Source organism: Vitis riparia, chromosome 19 (genome assembly GCF_004353265.1).
Source record: "Vitis riparia cultivar Riparia Gloire de Montpellier isolate 1030 chromosome 19, EGFV_Vit.rip_1.0, whole genome shotgun sequence".
Classification (NCBI taxonomy): domain Eukaryota; kingdom Viridiplantae; phylum Streptophyta; class Magnoliopsida; order Vitales; family Vitaceae; genus Vitis; species Vitis riparia.
Window position 1 is genome coordinate 2,827,268 of NC_048449.1, and position 19,328 is coordinate 2,846,595.

Genomic DNA, 19,328 nt, shown 5'->3' on the forward strand with positions numbered 1-19,328 from the left:
TTCAGCGGTTTTAAACTCTTAAACACAAAACGAAGGTGTACTGTTTTGACTGCTTCTAGGTGAAAAACAAATAGTCAAGAGTCTGAGCGCAGAAAAATTTGATGCCATGCACCATCTTGATAGATTAAGCATGTTTTTTTTACATAGACGTGAATGTTTCTGGTCGAAATAGTTGATAACTTTAGAGCTTACTAGATGATCAAGCAGGCAATGGGCGTAAGGCCATGACTTTTAACATCAGATGGCTGCCAAGTTGTTAATAATCAAAGCAAAGTCATGCTTCTGCCTCCTGTTTCATTAGACAATTTTAAAAATCATCTTCTTCAGTTAACTGTGAGACCCCTTCTCTTTGTGCCGCTCACGCAGGCCCAGTCATCGATCTCAGTCACAGATATGCTTTCCAGGAGGGGCGAATATCGTTCCATAATGTATGGAACCTGCATCAAAATGCAATTACAAAGGAATTAGGCCTAGCCCTGCTCCAACCCTGACTTCCACACATTTCCTGAGTCTCACAAATTAAAAAAAATGTGAAGTATAAAGCATGACCTTGTGGATAAAGGCTTGATGGTGGATTTCCCACAGTGACCAAGACTTACACATTATCATGCCTTTTTTTTTTTTTCTGTTGATATCCGTAAAATTTATCCAACTAGATCTTATAAATAATACCATTGCCACAAGAATACCTGCTCAGATATGATACCAGAAACTGCAACGACAGCCCCAGGCTTGGCATGAGAAACAATGTCATCCGCCAAATCTAGTAGAGGATTCAAGAGTATGTTTGCAATGACAATGTCAAAACTCTCTGATTCAGTAGTGACTCCCATGCTATTGGGGCTCTGTCCTTCCACAACTTCATGTGTCCTTCCATCCGGTGGAACTAGAGTTAACTGCATGTTATTAGGGCTTATCTTGTTCAGAGCGGCATTCTGAGTTGCAGCAGTGATTGCTTGGGGATCTACATCAATGCCAACTGATGAGGCAGCACCAAACTGCACCCCGAATGTAACAAAGAATTAGTTGGCAACACGAGTAATTCATTATTTTATAATCATTTGAGAATGTATCGATTCAGTTCATCTGTCTGGCACAGAAGGGATGATACTGCATCAGACATGGAATTTTAGCACCAGAAAAACAACTAGAGATTAAGTTTCTTCATCTCTCATATCTTCTTTCTCCTTCATGTGTTAAAGCACACAGAAGCTCTGTCATTTTCTTTTGGTTTGTGAGATTGATTTGTGATGCTGCATGCCTGCTTTCCTCTTTCTGATCCTTTTGGATTGTATTTTGCCTATGATTTGCATTGCTAAAAGATGACTTCAAGAAACTGTTGAAACCTCACGAGTACAATATGTATTCTTGCTTCCAAGTTTACACTCCAATAGGTAGCATAAGCTCAAAACTGACTGCAGACCAAGAGGATTGGAACCCAAGAGAGTCCCAAGTCAAGGAATTGTAGATACTCAATGTTTTGAAGTTCAATGGAATTGAAAGAATAAACAAGTCTGTGACTTTGCGCTACAAGTCCGAGCAAGTTCCTATTGAAAAGCAATTTAGTGATGTCGACAACCATCTCAGAGACAACATATGTAAAGCCTCTCAAGGGGGATTAACCATCAGGATATTAGAGGTAAAAAGTAGCACAAGATGGACATGAATTTTTGCCAATGAACCATCCAATAATTGAACTTTCTGATGCATCAATTGGTTTTAATCTATTATTTGATAGGCAAACTTCCACTTGAAGGAAATTTGGTAAGACAGGTAACTTAGTTTACATCAGTTGCATCAGTATTTCCATAATTTTTTAAATTTTATTTTCCTTTTTGGTTCTACAGTTCTAACACTAGAAAGATGATACATTATTGATGAAGGAATTGTTCTGTCAGTTTCATGCCACCGTCAATGTTCTTACTCCCTTTCAATAGAAGTACACATTCAAAGATGCCTGATAGTTGAAAAAGAAAGTTCTCTTGGACCCATCTAACTTTTGATTACATTCATTCATCAAGCAATGAATTTGTTTCAATTTTTAAAAGAAGAAAGACTATATAACAAGGCAACCCACTTAAAAGTCTAAAACAAACATTGAAAAACAAAGAAAATATGCATGAATATGGTAAATATGAGATCAATGTCGCAATTGCAAATGCAAATTCAATTGTAAAATAAAAACTACATACCTTAAGTGCTGCAATTGCAAGAATTCCAGAACCTGTGCCATAGTCAAGAAAGCGTTCTCCTCCTTTTATCAAGCCATGTAGCAACAATAGACACAGCTTAGTTGTAGGGTGTTCACCAGTTCCAAATGCAAATCCAGGATTTAGAATTATATTTGTTGCATGAGCATCCTGTAGCATTGAGAAGCAAACATAATATCCTTACAACAACATCAACCGTAATATTCAAAATTTATTTCTGGAAACCAAAAACCAATATTATAGTGAGCTCATAGATGTGGAGGAGACCATCACATCAGATTAATACACGAGGATATATTTGTATACACATTTACATAGGACAAAAATGCATGCATATGCTGTGTCCAGAAGAAGATCATTCAAATAGCATGCTTAAATGTTCTCTGCTTAAGCCAAATAAAAATGAAAAACCAACTACAAAGAAAACACATTTTAGATTTAAAAGCTAAAAAGAAGGGACTCCTACATATAGTGAACAACAATTGCAGCAAAACCTTTAGAAAAGATAATTTGAGATGATTAATCATACTGGAGGAGTTCTCCACTCAGGCACAATCCAAAGTCCTTCAGTTACTTCCACTGGACAAAATGATTCCTGTAATAGATGAAAATTCAAAAGCAAATTAAAATGAAATCTCTGACAAGATAGGATCAGGAATTAGAGTTATCAGCATTGGCTGTTTTCTGTGACAAACCTAATTCTCCAAAGAATTAATTAGAAAATCAAATAAATCCAAGAACATAGTTTGACTAATTGAAACCTTGCAAGAGAAAAAATCTAAATGGTTTTCAGCTTCAGTAGCACAGAAGTATTGCATTGCAGTAATCTGCTATGCATGGACAGTACCCCCTACTGTAATTACTACATAACTGCTACAATAGGTTGAAAGGATTTTTTATGGGCTCAATAATTCAATCTTCCTTACTTTAAATATAAAAATAACATGTGAATATGTTAGACTCAAAATAAAGAGACTAAAGGACCCAAAGAACTAATGAAGGTAGTATTCCAGAATAAAAAGCCTTCTTGCCTGAAGTCTGATCAATCATATTTGTCTAAAACACAGGGGGGTTGGGTTTGGTCAACAACCAACCCAAAACAGATTTCAGTATAGATTTCAATGCAAAGATCATAGAAGCATTTTACATTATTTTTTTAAAGATCTATCGTCCATATATATATATATATATATATATATAGAGAGAGAGAGAGAGAGAGAGAGAGAGAGAGAGAGATATGAAATAGCTCAAGAGAAGCAAATTCAACCTGAGTCTTCTTTATCCAGTCATACTGCTCACCCACTCTGACTTCATAACTTGGTAGCTCCTTCAAACCTACGGAATCAGCAGCATGTGAAATGCACACATCCACATCTTGGCGATCAGAAAATATAGAATCAATGCAAATCTGCATGAAAACAAATTTCAGGCCAAATTTACAAAATGATGATTTATTCCTTCTAATTTTTACTTGCATTGCTCAGTGAACCAAAAAGTGTGATCCACTCATAATTAGTCGAAGCAGGAAAGCAACTAAAGTTGAGCAATTATGGACTAATTGTGGGGGAAAGACAGCAAGTCATTACAAGCCCTCCATAGAGTCTCCATAGGAACTTCTGTGTTATCATAAGCTTCAAGTTTATCAAGCTTTCTCGTCAAGTGTCTATTATCATCATCGATAAAGTGATAAAGACAGATGAAGAGTGAGATTCTTATCAGGTTCTCTATAGGTGTATGAAGGATTAATGTTTGACCATTCGTGATTCATGACCACTGCACTTTTCATGATTCAATAAAGAATAGCACAGGCAAAAACTTACAGCAGCATAACCTAAAAAGATAAAGGCCTTGTTATCTCTTAAAAAGCTTGCCATATTGCACATGATATCAGGGAAAGACACAAAGGAAATTTGTAGTTTCAAGAGCTTCAGATTGTAACACCATTGACCATAAAAAAAGTAGCCATAGGCAGCAGCATATCACAATTATATCTCAAATTCTAAATCTACTTTTTTTCACTAAGGAAAAATGACAAGAAATCCAAAATTAATGACAAATTATTATTATTTTTATTTTTTTGATCAGTAAATGATATTTGTATTAAAAACGCCACAAAGGGTGCACCAAAGTACACACAATGTATACAGCGGCAACCAAAAAGTGCCAAAAAAAGGAAGGGAAAACAAAAAGATACTCCATCCCTCAAACTGACCCCAACCAATCAATGAAATCTACTATGGACATCAATCTTTCACCTATAAACAGTTTGGTCCAAGTTAACAAGCATTACACAAAAACAAGTTACACAAATTATAACCCAGAAATCAAACATAAAGGGTGTGTCGAGTCTCTACCTTATCATTACCCTCATCACTGCCTTGTTCATCCATACTAGTAGAACTTGCACCAAAACATAAAAGAGCTTCCGAAAGCATATCCTAACCATCACAACAGCATTATACACAAATCAGACATGTAGTTCCCAAAACCCACCTCAACAAAAACATAATCCGAACCATTCATAGCCTTTCCACCATTAAAATTTTCTCCTCCCCCACCAATAAGATTTCAAACTTTCAGAAAATTTCCCATTAAACACAAATTTTGTTGACCATCATCCCCAAGACAGCACAAGCCAGAAGTTCTGAAGATGTTTGAGTTTTCAAAAAGGTTTTACACTAAACGCCTGCATAACACAAACCTCCTCCTTTCTACAGCCTCAAAACCAGACTAGTATAAGATAGAACAAGAAAAAATCAAACCCAAGAAAACTTTTGCTGTAATAAGTGACCTTTAAGACTCCATTTCGGTGTCAGGAAAAAACGAGTGAATTGAAAAGGAAAATGCCAAAAATGGCTCAGACAACCCACTCTCAGAATTTTCCCTCTACTTTCCTAACCTCTCCCACAGTCCAAACAGAACAGACCCAGAAGACAAAGAAAATCTTAGATTGAAACCAAAAAGCAAAAAATAAATGAAATGTAGGATTTGGGAATAGGTTCAAGCTAATGATGCTCACTGCGCTATCTTTTGGGCAGCTGATGCGAACGGAGAAGTAAGGAGATGTTAACGGGTGGGTGGTTGGCAGAGAAGACGACGTCGAGAAGTTTCGGAACACTGAGCTGAGCCTCCGTTGAGAGAGTGGAGATGGAAAAACCCCATGAATGAGACGGCGTGGTTGTGAGGAAATGCGCCAGGATGAGATGCAGGAAAGGTGTTTGAAGAAATGAGTTCCCCGCATTTTTTAAATCGGACTGTGCGCGCGCTGCCTCCGGTCGCAGACTTTATATGTCTACGATGAGGCTATACAACATACATTCATTTCCAAGCCAAAGGGTAAGCCTTCGTGTCCGATAAGGTCATGGCACGTGTATAATTCAGGTCTTATTATTTTATATTTATTTTATTTATTTCATCATTTTATTAAATCCCATTAAATTATATTTTAATCTCATTTATTTACACGTTGAACTTTTCGTATGTTTATACTCGCTCTAATACTTTTTTCCATTACTAAATAAAAAATTAAAATATTAAATTCATTTGAAATAAAAAAAAGTTTATAAAAATAATTTTAATATTAAATTTATTTTACATATAAAAAATTAAATATAATGTATATTAATTTTATTATTTATATTAAAAAGCCCGCAAAAATAAGAGCAGTGGGGTGGCACCGCGGAAATAGTGTAATGCCCATGGCGTTTTCATCGAACCCCTTATCTCTGAGCGTCCCGGACGCTGCCTTCGAGACATGGCTCCGGGACACCGGCTACCTCGAAGTCGTCGACCAGCGAACCTCCGATCTCCACCGTCTCTCCTCCGGCGGCGACTCGTCCTCCACCACCGCCTCAATCCCCTCCAATTCGTTCTTTTTTGTCTCAATCTTGTCCCACCTCGGAACCCTACTCTCCCTCTTCACTCTCAACCCCTTCTCCAAGCTCACCTCCGATGACTTCTCCGGCCCCACCCCCTCCTGGACCCTCGCTTTCGTGGGTTTCTGCGACTCCTATTCCTTTCCATCGTCGTCGTCCCAGGCTCGCCTAAGGGTCCACGAGAACGTCAAGCGCTATGCTCGGAACTACGCGACTCTGTTCATTATCTGCTTCGCCTGTTCATTGTAAGAGACCACTATTCTCTTTCTGTTCCTCAGCATACTGAAATTTGTCCTTTGGTTGGTTGCTGAGTAAAATAGAAAAACTTGGGGTATTAGTGTTGGTTTTTTTAATATTTTTTGTCGAGGAAATAGAAACACAAATGTGAAGTAGCTGAATTACGAATATTTGAGTGGGGAGTTTTGTTTTTAGTTAAAAAGCTTGAGATTCTGAAAATATTTTGGTTTCAATTTGGTTGCTAGGAAAACCTAGGAAAGAGAAAAGAAATGGTAGGTCTGAATCTCAGTGTTTATTGTTGTTTTAGTTTTCAAGGAAAGGGAAGAAGAGAAAAATGAGGTAGTTGAATTAGGACTAGTTGAGTGGAGATTTTGTTTTAGAAAAAAATTGAAATTCAAAAATTACTTTCAGTTTGGTTTCTGGGTAAACGTAGGAAAAGGACAGAGAAATGTATTTTTTAAGTTCATGTTTATAAGCATTTGGAGCTAAGAGAAAAATAAGTAAAAATCCTGCACTCAAATGTTTCTAATGTAACTATTATCTGTCTAAATCAAGATGGGTGAGAATCTTGGGAATCAAATAAAATGAAGCACACAATTCAAAGTATGTTTTCTCATCTTCTCCTTTCGTTTCCTCAGTTTCCTTTCCAACCAATATAGGGTATGGGTTAGGAGTATCCTTATAAATAAAGGTTTTGGGTAGTCAAGTGCTAAGTGGAAGATATGAAAATTTGTATGATGTTTTGCCCTCTTAAAATGCCATGCAATAGACTAAGTAATGTGGAGGCCAGCTTCTTTTGAAGTGGCCATATTTCAAAAGATAGTATCTATCCTATAAAAAAGGGAGATGGTTACTATCTAGGTGGTTTCTTTCTTTCTTTCTTTCTTTCTGTCGTTTTTCAAATCTTTATTGCAGTTAAAAGAATTTTTTTTGCTTCTTATTTGGGTATAACTGTTGGTGTTGGTCATCTCTGGTTATAGGTATCAGATGCCCATTGCTCTAGTTGGGTTGATTTCAAGTTTGGCACTTTGGGATCTGCTCAGGTTTTGCAGTGATAAATGGAGAGTGGATCGATACCCTGTTGTTCGGCAAGCTTTGATTCACACTGTCCAATGTGGTGAGTTATTGTTCCCTTTTGACACTTCTTGGTTGACAATACATACATGTTTCTGTATCATGGGAAGGAGTATTGGCTCATACGTAGCTTACTCAAAATTACTGTATATGGCCATAAAAATATTGTTTGGACAGCCTCTGACATATGAGCTGCCCAAGAAGAATTTCTTGTCATAGCTTTGCATAGTGAGGTTCATTAAATGACACTGGTGTTTCCCACTCTACAGCCCATTCAAATTTTAAAGCTAACAATTGATATTAGAAACTTTTTAATGCACTTCAATGCGAGAAGACATCTTGCAGTCATTCCTCAAAAGCAATTAGCTTTTGGGAAAATGATAAAAGTGATAGCAAATTATCTAATTAAGCAAGTACCTCATCGATTGAAACTTTTGTAGGGAATTTTTTTTAATAATTATTTTTAACCTTGTTGACCACTAAGCTGGGCTTTTAGTTGCTGGGATGTTTTATTTTGAAGGGTTTCTTGTAATTATTGCTTCTAGCTCCTCCTTAGTTTGTTTTCCTTTCGACAAGGTTTTCTTCTTTTTGGTCATGTTGTGTTTTTTTTGTGAAGGATAGTTCATTCTTCTTGATATATGTTTTTGTAATTAAATGACATTAATTCTTTATTTGGGGAAAAATAGAATCGAAAGGATTTAATTTTTGAAATCCTAATATTAAATTACATGGGTTGGAGAGACTGATGCCAATTGCTTTTGAAAAAAAATATATATTCAAATGTGATGCAAATCAAAATAAAGAAAAATAAAAATTCATTGCCACTTCAAATAGTTTGGTTTGTACTACCACACACTACAATGTAGGGGCATTATGAAGGATTGGTTTCTTTTTTCAGCTGTCTTATTTGGAACTTTGGTGTTGAGGTGCTCTTTTTGTGCCCTGTATTACATATGTTTTATATTTAAACAAACAATTTGTTTGATTGAATTGCACAAAAATATACAAAGAAAGATTAGTTATCCTTTGACTCGACCAAAAAGAAGAAAGAAGTTGTGTGTCCTATGCTATTATTTGTATGATTTCAAATGAAATACATTTAGGAGTGTGAAGTTGTTTGGGTTGGTGTTTATCTAAGAAATGATACTTGTATTGGATTAGATAAAAGAAATTTGGATAATCCAATGTAGGAGGAGAAATCCTTATGAAAAAAAGAAAAGAAAAGAAAAGAAAATAGACATGAATAAAAGTAAAAGAGAGAAACAAAAGTTTTCATAGTGTAAAGTTTTTTCCTTCCCACTCCTAAGGTGACATATTACCAAAAACTAATGGGGCATGATATCCCTAACAAAGTCAACAAGCGAAAGGCTTGTTTCTTGGCTATCTCGTTAGCTTCCTAGTTTGCCGATCTTGCAACTCAACCCCTTGCTAAGATCCTCAATCCTTTGCATCCAGTGGTTGTATTGCTAAGACCATATCCAATTGTTAGCCACCTAAGAAAAATCCATCACCGAATTCCCCTCCACTGGGATATTAGTGATACCAAACTCTTGCAATTTCAAGACCTTAAAGTAGAACAAAGTGCCTTTGCTGCATTAGCTATTCCAGAACTAGCTTTCTTTGAGAAAACTCAAATATATATATATATATATATATATATATATATATATATATATATATATATATATATCTATATTGATAAGAAAATAGGGGACACAAAAAACAATGCCCTCGGAGTATTCAAAAAGTATACAAAAGAAGCAAAAAAGCTCAACACAAAGGGGAAGGGATAGAAACAAAAAAATCACCTGCCCTTACTTAGAGCCTAATCAATCAATGAAGCTTAAACGCAAAAAATGGCTCAAATCTACAAATACCCTAAATCAAGACCACAGGTTACATACAAAAGAATTTTTCAATCTATGGAGCGAAAGCTCCTCGTTCCCAAACACTAACAAATTCTTTTCCTTCCATACTGTTCAAAATATACATAAGGGTGCCGCTTGCCAAGTCTTTTTACGAGCTTTACCCACAAACAACCCATGCCACCCAAAAAGAGTAGCCTTCACTGAACAAGAATCCAAGACATACCAAAGAGGGAGAAAAAAAATTTCAAAGAACTCGAGTCTTTGCACAGTGAAGAAGGTGATCAACCATCTCTGCTTTAAAGAGACAAAGAAAATACCTATTTGCCAAAAAGTGTCCCCTCCTTTGAAGTTGGTCCAGAGTTTAAGACTTCCCCCCAAGAAGCCTCCCAAGCAAAGAAAGCCACCTTGTGAAGTGCGCTTGATCTCCAAACACTACCACTAGGGAACAAAGGAGAATCTCAGGGCTCCAAGATAGAATAAAGAGATTTGACCAAAAAGGTCCCACACCTCGAAGCTATTCAAATCACTCTATCTTCCACATCCTTGTGCACCTTAAAAGCTTGGATCTTTTGTAGAAAACGCTCCCCCCTCCTCCCCTAATCACCTTCAGGGTTCCAAACATCTGAGACCCAAGCTTCCTTGAACGAAGAAAGGGTAAACAAGGAAGGGAAGGACTTACAAAGTGGTTCATCTCCACACCACTCATCTAGAATCTCACTCTCCGCCCATTACCCACTTGGTAGGCCAACTTGCCACTCAAATAATTCCACTCCTTCCTAATAGCTTTCCACAACCCTACACAAATAATCTTGCCTTTATGATCCTATGTTAGTCTGACCCAAATTGTCTAGGATCATGTGTCAAAATTAAACTTTAGAATACCACTTAGCAAAGAAACCACTTAGCCTTTATGTCCATCATTCTCCTAACTAGGAGGCAGGGTGAACTATAGTACTACAAAATAATGCTAAAAAGAACTCTAAAAAACTCCTTGGAAATTAGTCCCCACTTGTAGCTCAATTAGTAGATGCTTTTACTTCCAAAAAGGGTGTTAATATTTTTTTAGTGTTAGCTAAATAGTATATAGAGATTGATTCTTTGTCTTTACCTGATTTTATTGAGTGGCTTGGTTTTGGTTAAGGGAGGGGGTTGTTGTTGGGGTTCTTTTTCTTGTTTGTGTGCTATTAGGCGCTTTTTGCCTATGTCTTGTGTACTTTAGAGCGTCCTTGTGGCGTTTTTATTTTTTAATGCATTTAGTTTTATTTATCAAAAAAAATATATTTTTTTAGTGTTAGCAATTTCTAACTAAGCTAGCACTTTTGAGTCAAGGCAAGATTGAAAGATTTGAAATCAAAAGGCTGCAACAAGTGATTGATATGTTCATGAGAGGTTATTGGGCATTTGTACTGCATAAAAATTGCATATAAGTTTGTCTTACATGCATTGAAATTCAAAATTGTTTTTAACATTAAATTCTTTTTCCTTTAGCTAAAATTTTAGTTTGAAGTGTTTTTTTTTTATTTATTTAAAATCAGTTTCTTATCTTGAATTAGATTTTGATGTGTTTTTACTAGGATGTGCCTTTTTGTAAGTGGGGGATGGTTAGGCTAGGGGCTAATGGGTATATGTATTATTTCTTGTTGTTTTTTTTATTATTATTATTTTTAAGATTACCCCATTAACATACTTTTTTTTTTTTGATAAGTAAAGGATATTCATTCAAAAGGCACAACGCCACAAGGTATACAGGGAGTATACAAGGCAGCTAAGGCCTCAAAAAACAACAACAAAAGAAATCACCTCCCTTTAAATGGAAGCTATCCACTCTAGGAACCCTATAAGGGAGAACGCCTCCTCACCTACATACAATTTGGCCCAACTCCACAGATTACAAACAAAAAAATTCTTTAATTTCTGCACATTCAACACACCTCCCCTAAAAGCTAATCTATTCCTCTCCTTCCACACCGTCCAAAAAATACACAATGGAATGGCGTCCCAAATCTTTTTCCTTTTCTTTCCCACAAACGAGCCCCTCCAGCTAGCTAAGACCTCCTTTACACTTTCTGGAAAAACCCATTTCACATCAACTAAACCAAAAACAATATCCCATAGAGCTCTAACCACTGTACAATGTATAAGGATATGATTTACACTTTCTTCCTCGCATTCACACAGGAAGCAACGATTTGGAAGTTGAATCCCTCTTCTTTGAAGTCTATCCAAAGTGAGCACCTTGCCCCAAGTCGCCTCCCATGCAAAAAAAGCAACTTTAGTTGGCACCCTTGCCACCCAAATGCTCCTAGAAGGAAAATCTGTATCAACAGACCTCACCAACAATCTATAAGCTTCCTTAACCCTGAACTGACCTCTTTTTCCTTTCCTCCACAGGACTGAATCTTCCTCCAGAGAGGGCTTGTGACCCCTCAAAATATGTAGAAAATCCCCAACCAACTCCATCTCCCAATCATTGAAATCCCGCAAGAAAATCAGATTCCAATTTCCTTGTCCCGAATTCTGATCCCACATTTCCTCTACCGTTGCATTCCTTTGAGCCGTCATACCAAAGAGATGAGGAAAGCATTGGGACAACGCTAACTCTGTACACCACACATCTGTCCAGAATCTGATCATGTTGCCCTTCCCTGCTCTGAACGTCATGTTATTCCAACACCAATCTGCTTCTTTCCAAATCTCTTTCCACACCCCTACTCCCACTGCCCCATTAGCCTTCTTTGGCCTCCACCCAAAATCCTCATGCCCATACTTCACCTTGATCACTTGTTTCCAAAGATTATCTTTGTCACAAGCAAATCTCCATATCCACTTGCCAAGCAAGGCTTTGTTCAACAAAACTAGCTTCCTAAGGCCTAGTCCTCCTTTATCCTTATCTGTGCATACCGCCTTCCAATTCACCAAGTGAATTTTCCCCTCCATATTTCCCCCTCCCCACAAGAAATCCCTTTGCACTTTCTCCAGTCTTCTAGCAACAATCTTGGGCATTCTGAAGATAGACATCTGGTAGATTGGCATGCTAGCCAAAGTGCTCTTTATTAAAGTGACCCTTCCCCCTTTAGAAATATATTGCCGTTTCCAAAGAGCTAATCTCCTTCTGACTCTCTCTTCCACCCCATCCCATATATAAGGCGCTTTATTAGGAGCCCCTAAGGGAAGACCCAAGTACTGAGAAGGTAAGGACCCCACCCTGCAACCTAGCTCCACAGCCAACTCCTCCATCTCCACCACTTCCCCAACTGGAATAATTTCACTCTTGGCTAGATTAATCCTTAGGCCTGACGCCGCTTCAAACCAGAATAAAATCCAACTTAAATGGGTTAGATGCTCCTTTCTGGCCTCACAGAATATGATTGTATCGTCAGCAAAGAACAGGTGAGAGATACTCAGAGGGGGTTCACTGCCGCCCCTTATACTGCACCCTGATAAGAAACCCCCCTCCACGGCTCTCCTAATAAGAACATCTAACACTTCCATCCCCATCACAAAGAGATAAGGAGATAGGGGATCTCCTTGTCTAAGACCTTTAGTGCTAGGAAAGAAACCTGCAGGCACACCATTAACCAGTACTGAAAATTTGGCTGAGGATAGGCAACTCCACATCCACCCCACCCACTTAGGCCCAAAGCCCATTTTTTGCAACACCTTCAACAGAAACTTCCAGTTGATACTATCATAAGCTTTTTCTATATCCAACTTACAAATAAGACCCTTTTCTTTTCGTTTCTGCCACGAGTCTATCACTTCATTTGCAATTAAGGAGGCGTCTAATATTTGTCTTCCCCTCACAAAGGCATTCTGAGAGGTAGAGACCACCTTTCCAACCACTATCTTCAGTCTGTTAGCTAGCGCTTTAGCCAATAACTTGTACAACCCCCCCAGAAGACTAATGGGTCTAAAGTCTCCAAGGTCCTCAGCCCCACTTTTCTTGGGAATCAACACCAGAAAAGTATTGTTAAGGCTCTTGAGAAAAGAGCTATGCTCGTAGAATTCCTTGAACATTTCTAGAATCTCCTCCTTGATAAACTCCCAACAGCTTTGCCAAAAGGCCAGGGTAAAGCCATCCGGGCCAGGGGCTTTATCCCCATTCATCTCCATCAGGGCCGCATGGATTTCATCCTCTGAAAAGGGCCTCTCCAGATTCTCAGCCTCTTGAAGGCTGATCTGATCAAGCTGAATTCCCCCAATATCCGCCTTCCACCCCGTATCTTCTGAGAGAAAATTTTTAAACGCATTAGCTATTCCTTCCCTAATTTCCTGCTCCTCTAGAAGCCACTCCCCATTGATCTTAATTCTCTCCAGAGAATTATTCCTACGGTGAGCACTTGCCATACGATGAAAGAACCCCGTGTTTCTATCCCCCTCCTTTAGCCATATTTCCCTCGAAAGCTGTCTCCAGTGGGTTTCCTCCATCATCACCCATTTTCTGTAATTTTCTTTAGCCTCATTCTTCAGCTCTGATTCCTCCACTGTCAGAACTCTCTCCTCTTCCTCCCTATCCCAGAAATCCACCTGCTGCAAGGCTTCAGATTTGTTGCTCTCCAGCTTACCGAAGACTTCCCTATTCCAGACTTTCAGCTTCTTTTTTATTTCCTTCATCTTAGTAGCCAACTTGTAACTAGCACTGCCCCTTACATCAATTCCTTGCCACTAACATACTTCAATAACTATATTCAAAATATGTGGTGATGAAAAACAGTATTGAAATAAATTCATTCACATAAGTGAAAATGAATGTGTGGAAACTCTTATCAAATATTCATTTAGGTGAAACACAAGTAATGTAGGACATTAACAATCAAATAAGGTGAGCTAGAGCTTCAATCTTTTAGGATTTAAGGAGAGGAACGAGAATAAAATTATGAAAATGGGAAAAGAAAATAAAATATGGGAAAGATAAAGATAAAATGAAAAAGTAGGAAACATTTTAGTCTTGGTAAGGCTTTCTAAGAGTTTGACCTAAAATAAAGCAATCGAGTCTCACGCTTAGAGGAAATTTTTGCCACGCAACAATCCCATCAAAATGTTGTAATATAACTAAATAGCAATTTTAATGAGATTATGAAGTTGTTAAAAAAGAGTCAAGAAAAACAACCAATTGAAGATGAGGCTATAAACCATCAATTCGGACAATCACCCGATAGACCACTTGAAGAATAATGCAATTTAATGATGGGAAATTGAAGAAGGGGCAAAATTAGAGACATTTGTCTAGGAGTTGATGTAGAGAGTTTCAAAATCTTTGAGCAAGATGATGATGTGAGGAAAATGGTACACCTTGAAGCTGCTGAATTTTATGGAAAATGAGATCCAACAACTTATCTTGATTGAATTATGTCAATGAAAGATTTCTTTGATTGGTGTGCTATGACTGACAATAGAGAAGTCCATTTATTGAGTTAAACTTTGATGGCTGTGCTCTAGGTAACCCCAGCTAGCTGGAAATTGGAGGTGTGATTATGGATCATTATGGTATAGTGTTGAGAGCCTTCTCTAAATTGGCAGGAGGGGATTCAGTTATTGAGGCAGGGATTTTAACTCTTTTGGAGGTCTTTTTGTAGGCCAAGGCTTTGGTTCTTTCCAATTTTTTTGGTAGGGGAAGATTCTGCTGTAGTGATCTCATGCGTGTCCAAGTTTGAGAGAGGTCCTTGGAAATACGACATGTGCCTTTGTCAAATCCTTGATTTAGCTAGCGAGATTGCAAATCATTTAGCTAAATGTGGAGCCAACATATGATTTCTTTTGTAGGGTATTTCTTCTGGCCTCAAGTTGTGCATTGTAAAATATAGCTATCTTGCTGATCTTGTTAGATTTTTCCTTTTTATTTATTTATCATCCTTTTATTTTGGAGGATTTTTCATTCTTTGCTTCTACTTAAAATTCATGTCAATGAATAGTTTGTTTCTGGGAAAAAAAAGAAGAAAGAAACAATTTAGGTGCAACTTTAATGTAGTGCAAATACTAACTAAACTCATTTGCTTGCCAACCAGTTGCCTTTTTATTTCAAATCTTCCAACATTGCCTTGCTTCATGGCATAAAGTCTCCAGGGTTGGATTTGATTCAAACAATTACATAGCTAGCTTGGCCAGAAATTGTCAAAACTAGAAAAATTGGAGCTCTTTGGCCACTACCTGAACATCACTAAATACAAATATCTTAATAGCAAAGTATGTTTAACAAGTATAAAATTTTTTTGAGAAATCACAAGCCAAATGACACCAAGGAAATGATGAGATCGTCAAAATGTATCAACTCAACCGTATCAATTCAATGAGATCTGAAGTTAGATCCTAGGCTTGCCAAATACATAGTCGGAGGGGTCATGTATTTATGGTTTTCCTTCCTCAGTACTTGACTCCTGGACCTCTTCCTATGTTCAAAGATCCTTAAATTCCTTTCATAATGGATCTTTTGTCTATATATAGGATGCCTTGAGTGTTTCTATAATTTCTAATAATGTGACAGAACCTTCCATTGGTATTGGAAAACTTTGAGACATGTTTGCTGGTCATTGACGTACCTAGACATTGCCTTGATGGGTCATTTGTTATAACCTTGATTGCGAATATTGTAGAGAGAGTATTAAACACTGAAGGGAATTTCAATCTTTAGCCATTATGTAGTGAAAGCATTTTGACAGTTGAGATTTTTGAGGTAATTGTTGGAAGGTGTTTCAAATTCATAATATTGTTCAATTGATAATTTTATGAGAATTCCTTTTTAAAGTGAATATCATATAAGAGATTCTTGTATTGATTTTTCCTTACAGAAATAAGTTTCATTGCAGAATAAAAATGTGTTAAGAGGATCACTTTAGATATTCCTAGGTCATAAAGACAAAAGTAATGAGATGGATTGTGTCTATAGAAGCTATACCGAGTAAGTAGACATGTGAAGAAGACATAGGAGACATCTGGTGCTTGGGTTGAGGACGGAAATAGTAGTAGTGTAGAAACATGTGATTATTTCAGGTTCAAATTTTGTATTTTCCATTCTCTTTCCTCTATGATGTTTTTTGTTAGTATAGAGGATTAATTTATTTTATTTTTAGATACAAGCATAATTGGTTGAATCGCCTTAAAACCTCATTTATCCCTTTTTGTGGATTAATTTGTCTTCACTATTGCTGCATAACATGTTGCTTCCATCCATCACAAGAAATTAGTTTCAGACCTTCCACTTCCATAACAGTAATCTCTATTACAATGGATGTTCATGTCCCATACAACATAGGAGGTTGGTGAAGGTGTTTCCTCAAGTGGTGCGTTTATTGGAAATAATGAATTAAAGTTTTGATTCACTTTTTCTGACAAAAGTAAAAGTATGGGTGATTCATTTGGAGTTATTTTTCTAACTACGTAAAATGCTGTAATTTCTCAATATGCAAAGTTCATTGCTGGGACTGTTCGAGGCACTTGAGCTATCAACCTTGAGAAATGACCAGGCAATCTCCTAGACAATGACTACTAGGGATATAACTCACAGATTGAACACAATATCAATTTAAAAGCTGGAAATTAAGTACTTTTGATTTGTCTAAATTTTGAAACTGGGTTATTTGTTGTAATATTGACTATTTTTCATGGCTGCAGCAACTGCAGTCGTTCTCTTCTGCTCCAACGTTCAATTTGCACTCTTCTGTGCTCTTGGTGTCAGTTATGCAGGTAACTTCAGGGCTTTCTTTAAGTGTTTTTCTTTTGGCTTCCTTTCTTCCAATGATTTATTTCTCCATTTCCAAATCCTTTTGTAGTGATGATTTTACATGCCTCATTTCGGAAGCTGACTCCTGCAAAGCAACCTACCCCGGCAAGGTAGAATTAGGTTTCATCGATGTACAGGAAAACAAGCCTGTATACTCACTGTATACTTAGGTTACATCCCCTTCTTTTCCTCAGCTTTATTCTCTTTTTTCTTGTTTGCCTACCAAAAAAAACCAACGATGCAGAGAGGCAAGGTCAATTTTGCTTCCACCTTTCTCTTGTACAAACATTCGTGCCATTTGTAAGAGTTATGGATCAAAATGTTTCATGGGGGTGGATCTTTATCCAGTAGTGTTGATTAGTTCTCTCATGGAAGATTTTTCGTGGCCCAAGGCAGGAATCGGTCATCTGCTAGAACTGTTGTCTGCTGACAAAAATTGTATTTGTTCACTTCATAAACCTTAGCTTGTAGTTGGTAGTTTAATGTAAGACAGGACTATTTGAACATCAGTTTCAGCTCTTTGGTCAATTCTCAATTCTTATTGATCTCAAACAATTCATAGCTTCTTCCATAAAAGCTTGCAGCTGACAACATTCGTCTTTAAAATAGCACGCTACAAGAGTAAAATGGGAAAATGCTCGTAAAATAGATGGGTTCAATGTGAAAAAATCTAACTCTAGGCATTATACCAGCAAAATTCTGGTGAGATGATACTTATTAATAAATACAATTAGGGTTATTAATATTACATTTTTACCATAATAAAAGCAACCTGCTAATCATACAGCAATGCTGCAGCTGCTACAAACAAAAAATGTAAGGGGAAAAAATAGTAATGTCAGGATCAGAAGGGTGAAAAAATACATGTTGCTTATAATGTTATGTACATTGAATCAAAAACAAATGCATAAACAGAAAACACACTATAAAGGGAAGGTGTAACAAATCCTTTTCCGGCATCGTCTTTAAGCTGGGCTCAGATCCCTTGAAACTTGGCCTTGCCATCTGCATAACACATGCTTATCCATTTCATGAGCAAGGCATATTTGATATTTAAAGTGCTTCAAATCTGAAATTGTTCTACTGCCTAATAGATCTTTATCGCCTAATAGCTTTAATGAAGAAATCATAGAATTTGAAATTCTTTTATGGGTAAGAACATTATGAAACTCTCTAGCTATTGGTTTATCTTGAAATTTTTGTGACACATTATGGCCAATGTTTGTTCTATGAAGTTAGGTTTTCTTTGTATCTATAAATCAAAATGAGGTATGATTGGAAAAGGAATCGATCCACAAACCTTGAGAGGAGGAACCTTGCAAGTGGGCTTAGATTGGGATTCGAGTTAAGTTCCTTGTTCTGTTGTCTTTTCCTGTTATCGGCTTCTGCATTTGCATTTTCTGCTTCTTCAGGAGCTGTCTTGCCCTTGGTGAAGACGCGAGTTGCCAGCTCCTGAAGGTCTTTCAATGAAGATTCCTTTGAACTGCACAGATTTTTTTCTACTTCAGTTATTTAAACTAAACATCAGATGCATTTCTCATGTACTAGATTGAAAAGAACCAAAAAAAAAAAAAAGTGAGATTATGAAAGGACTTGTGAACCTAGCCAAGTGTTGAAGTAACTTGCTGACAAGAACTTCACAGGACCCAGGCTTTGTGCGCTCCATATTTATGAGTGCATTTGCCACTGCATGACCAATTGCCCCTTTTGAATCATCAAGGCCGGCCTACATTATATACATTGACAACCATGAGAAGTGAAGCATTGTGGGTTGAAGCCATGCTTGACCAAAGGTCACTTCATGAACATGCTAAAAATGTATGCACTGGTATTCATGCTATGGAAGCATACTGCATCTGAGCATCAAACTAAAGGATGGATTCTTATGCACCATATAACTTGGCATGTACTCACCTCTTTTAATGAAGGAATGAACAAAATTGATAATGCCTTAGATGATGACAATACAGCAGCTCTTGCACTTTCATCATCATCACTTGATTGGCGCGACCTTGCAAATGCTTTTGGTGCATCATAGTACTCACGAGAATGTCTGGAGGAGTGTTGCCTTTTAGAAATGGTAACATTTAAACCCTGCTTTTTTTTCTTTTTCTTTTTTCCTGCGGGGAAAAAACCCAGAAAATAAAAACATACCAACTGTAAAATTTACCTGGAAGAATCAGAGCTGCTTGTTATTTGCTCTGTTTTTCTTTTTTCCTGCTCATCTTTGTTGACCTTGCCCAATACAGACCTCTCCCGAGCATTTCCTTTCCTCAAGCCTCCTTGCATAGCAGCCTTTGCCTGAATAACATACCAGCCGAAACAGAACATCTTAGAACAAGTAAGC

General features: G+C 37.3%; 3 protein-coding genes across 5 annotated transcripts in view; 1 reads left to right on the top strand and 2 right to left on the bottom strand.

The window, feature by feature from the left end:
- Positions 1 to 18: 18 nt before the first annotated feature.
- LOC117908846 (ribosomal protein L11 methyltransferase) lies at positions 19 to 5,493 on the bottom strand. Its single transcript, XM_034822642.1, has 7 exons — positions 5,230 to 5,493; positions 4,565 to 4,648; positions 3,478 to 3,618; positions 2,740 to 2,805; positions 2,193 to 2,360; positions 690 to 998; positions 19 to 437 (listed from the first exon to the last, which is right to left on the bottom strand). The coding sequence occupies exons 1-7, from the start codon at positions 5,449 to 5,451 to the stop codon at positions 324 to 326; spliced, it is 1,104 nt and encodes a 367-aa protein (XP_034678533.1). The 5' UTR covers positions 5,452 to 5,493; the 3' UTR covers positions 19 to 323.
- Positions 5,494 to 5,886: 393 nt separating this feature from the next.
- Positions 5,887 to 17,516, top strand: LOC117909412 (PRA1 family protein H). The gene is made up of 4 exons (XM_034823451.1): positions 5,887 to 6,330; positions 7,303 to 7,439; positions 16,873 to 16,944; positions 17,031 to 17,516. Exons 1-4 carry the CDS (start codon positions 5,903 to 5,905, stop codon positions 17,093 to 17,095), a joined length of 702 nt encoding a protein of 233 aa, XP_034679342.1. The 5' UTR covers positions 5,887 to 5,902; the 3' UTR covers positions 17,096 to 17,516.
- A 126-nt stretch (positions 17,517 to 17,642) lies between these two features.
- The window catches only part of LOC117909411 (germinal center kinase 1), a 28,911-nt gene continuing 27,225 nt past the window's right edge, over positions 17,643 to 19,328 (bottom strand). For 2 of the 3 annotated variants that reach the window (XM_034823449.1, XM_034823447.1), the window contains exons 17-21: positions 19,152 to 19,282; positions 18,896 to 19,034; positions 18,583 to 18,707; positions 18,282 to 18,464; positions 17,643 to 17,986 (exon numbers count right to left, since the gene is read on the bottom strand). In XM_034823449.1, coding sequence (XP_034679340.1) covers positions 17,947 to 17,986; positions 18,282 to 18,464; positions 18,583 to 18,707; positions 18,896 to 19,034; positions 19,152 to 19,282 — 618 coding nt within the window. In that variant the 3' untranslated portion in view covers positions 17,643 to 17,946. The remainder of the gene's footprint in view (positions 17,987 to 18,281; positions 18,465 to 18,582; positions 18,708 to 18,895; positions 19,035 to 19,151; positions 19,283 to 19,328) is intronic. The other variant, XM_034823448.1, reaches the window with a different exon arrangement.

Bases quoted from the DNA above. Each gene is read 5' to 3' on its own strand.
- LOC117909412 (XM_034823451.1), top strand. From the start codon at position 5,903: ATGCCCATGGCGTTTTCATCGAACCCCTTATCTCTGAGCGTCCCGGAC. The intron at 6,331-7,302 runs GTAAGAGACCAC...CTCTGGTTATAG, and splicing joins ATCTGCTTCGCCTGTTCATT to GTATCAGATGCCCATTGCTC. The intron at 16,945-17,030 runs GTAACTTCAGGG...ATCCTTTTGTAG, and splicing joins TCTTGGTGTCAGTTATGCAG to TGATGATTTTACATGCCTCA.
- LOC117908846 (XM_034822642.1), bottom strand. From the start codon at position 5,451: ATGCGGGGAACTCATTTCTTCAAACACCTTTCCTGCATCTCATCCTGG. The intron at 2,361-2,739 runs GTATGATTAATC...TCAATGCTACAG, and splicing joins CTGAGTGGAGAACTCCTCCA to GATGCTCATGCAACAAATAT. The intron at 438-689 runs GTATTCTTGTGG...ATTTTGATGCAG, and splicing joins CTGGTATCATATCTGAGCAG to GTTCCATACATTATGGAACG.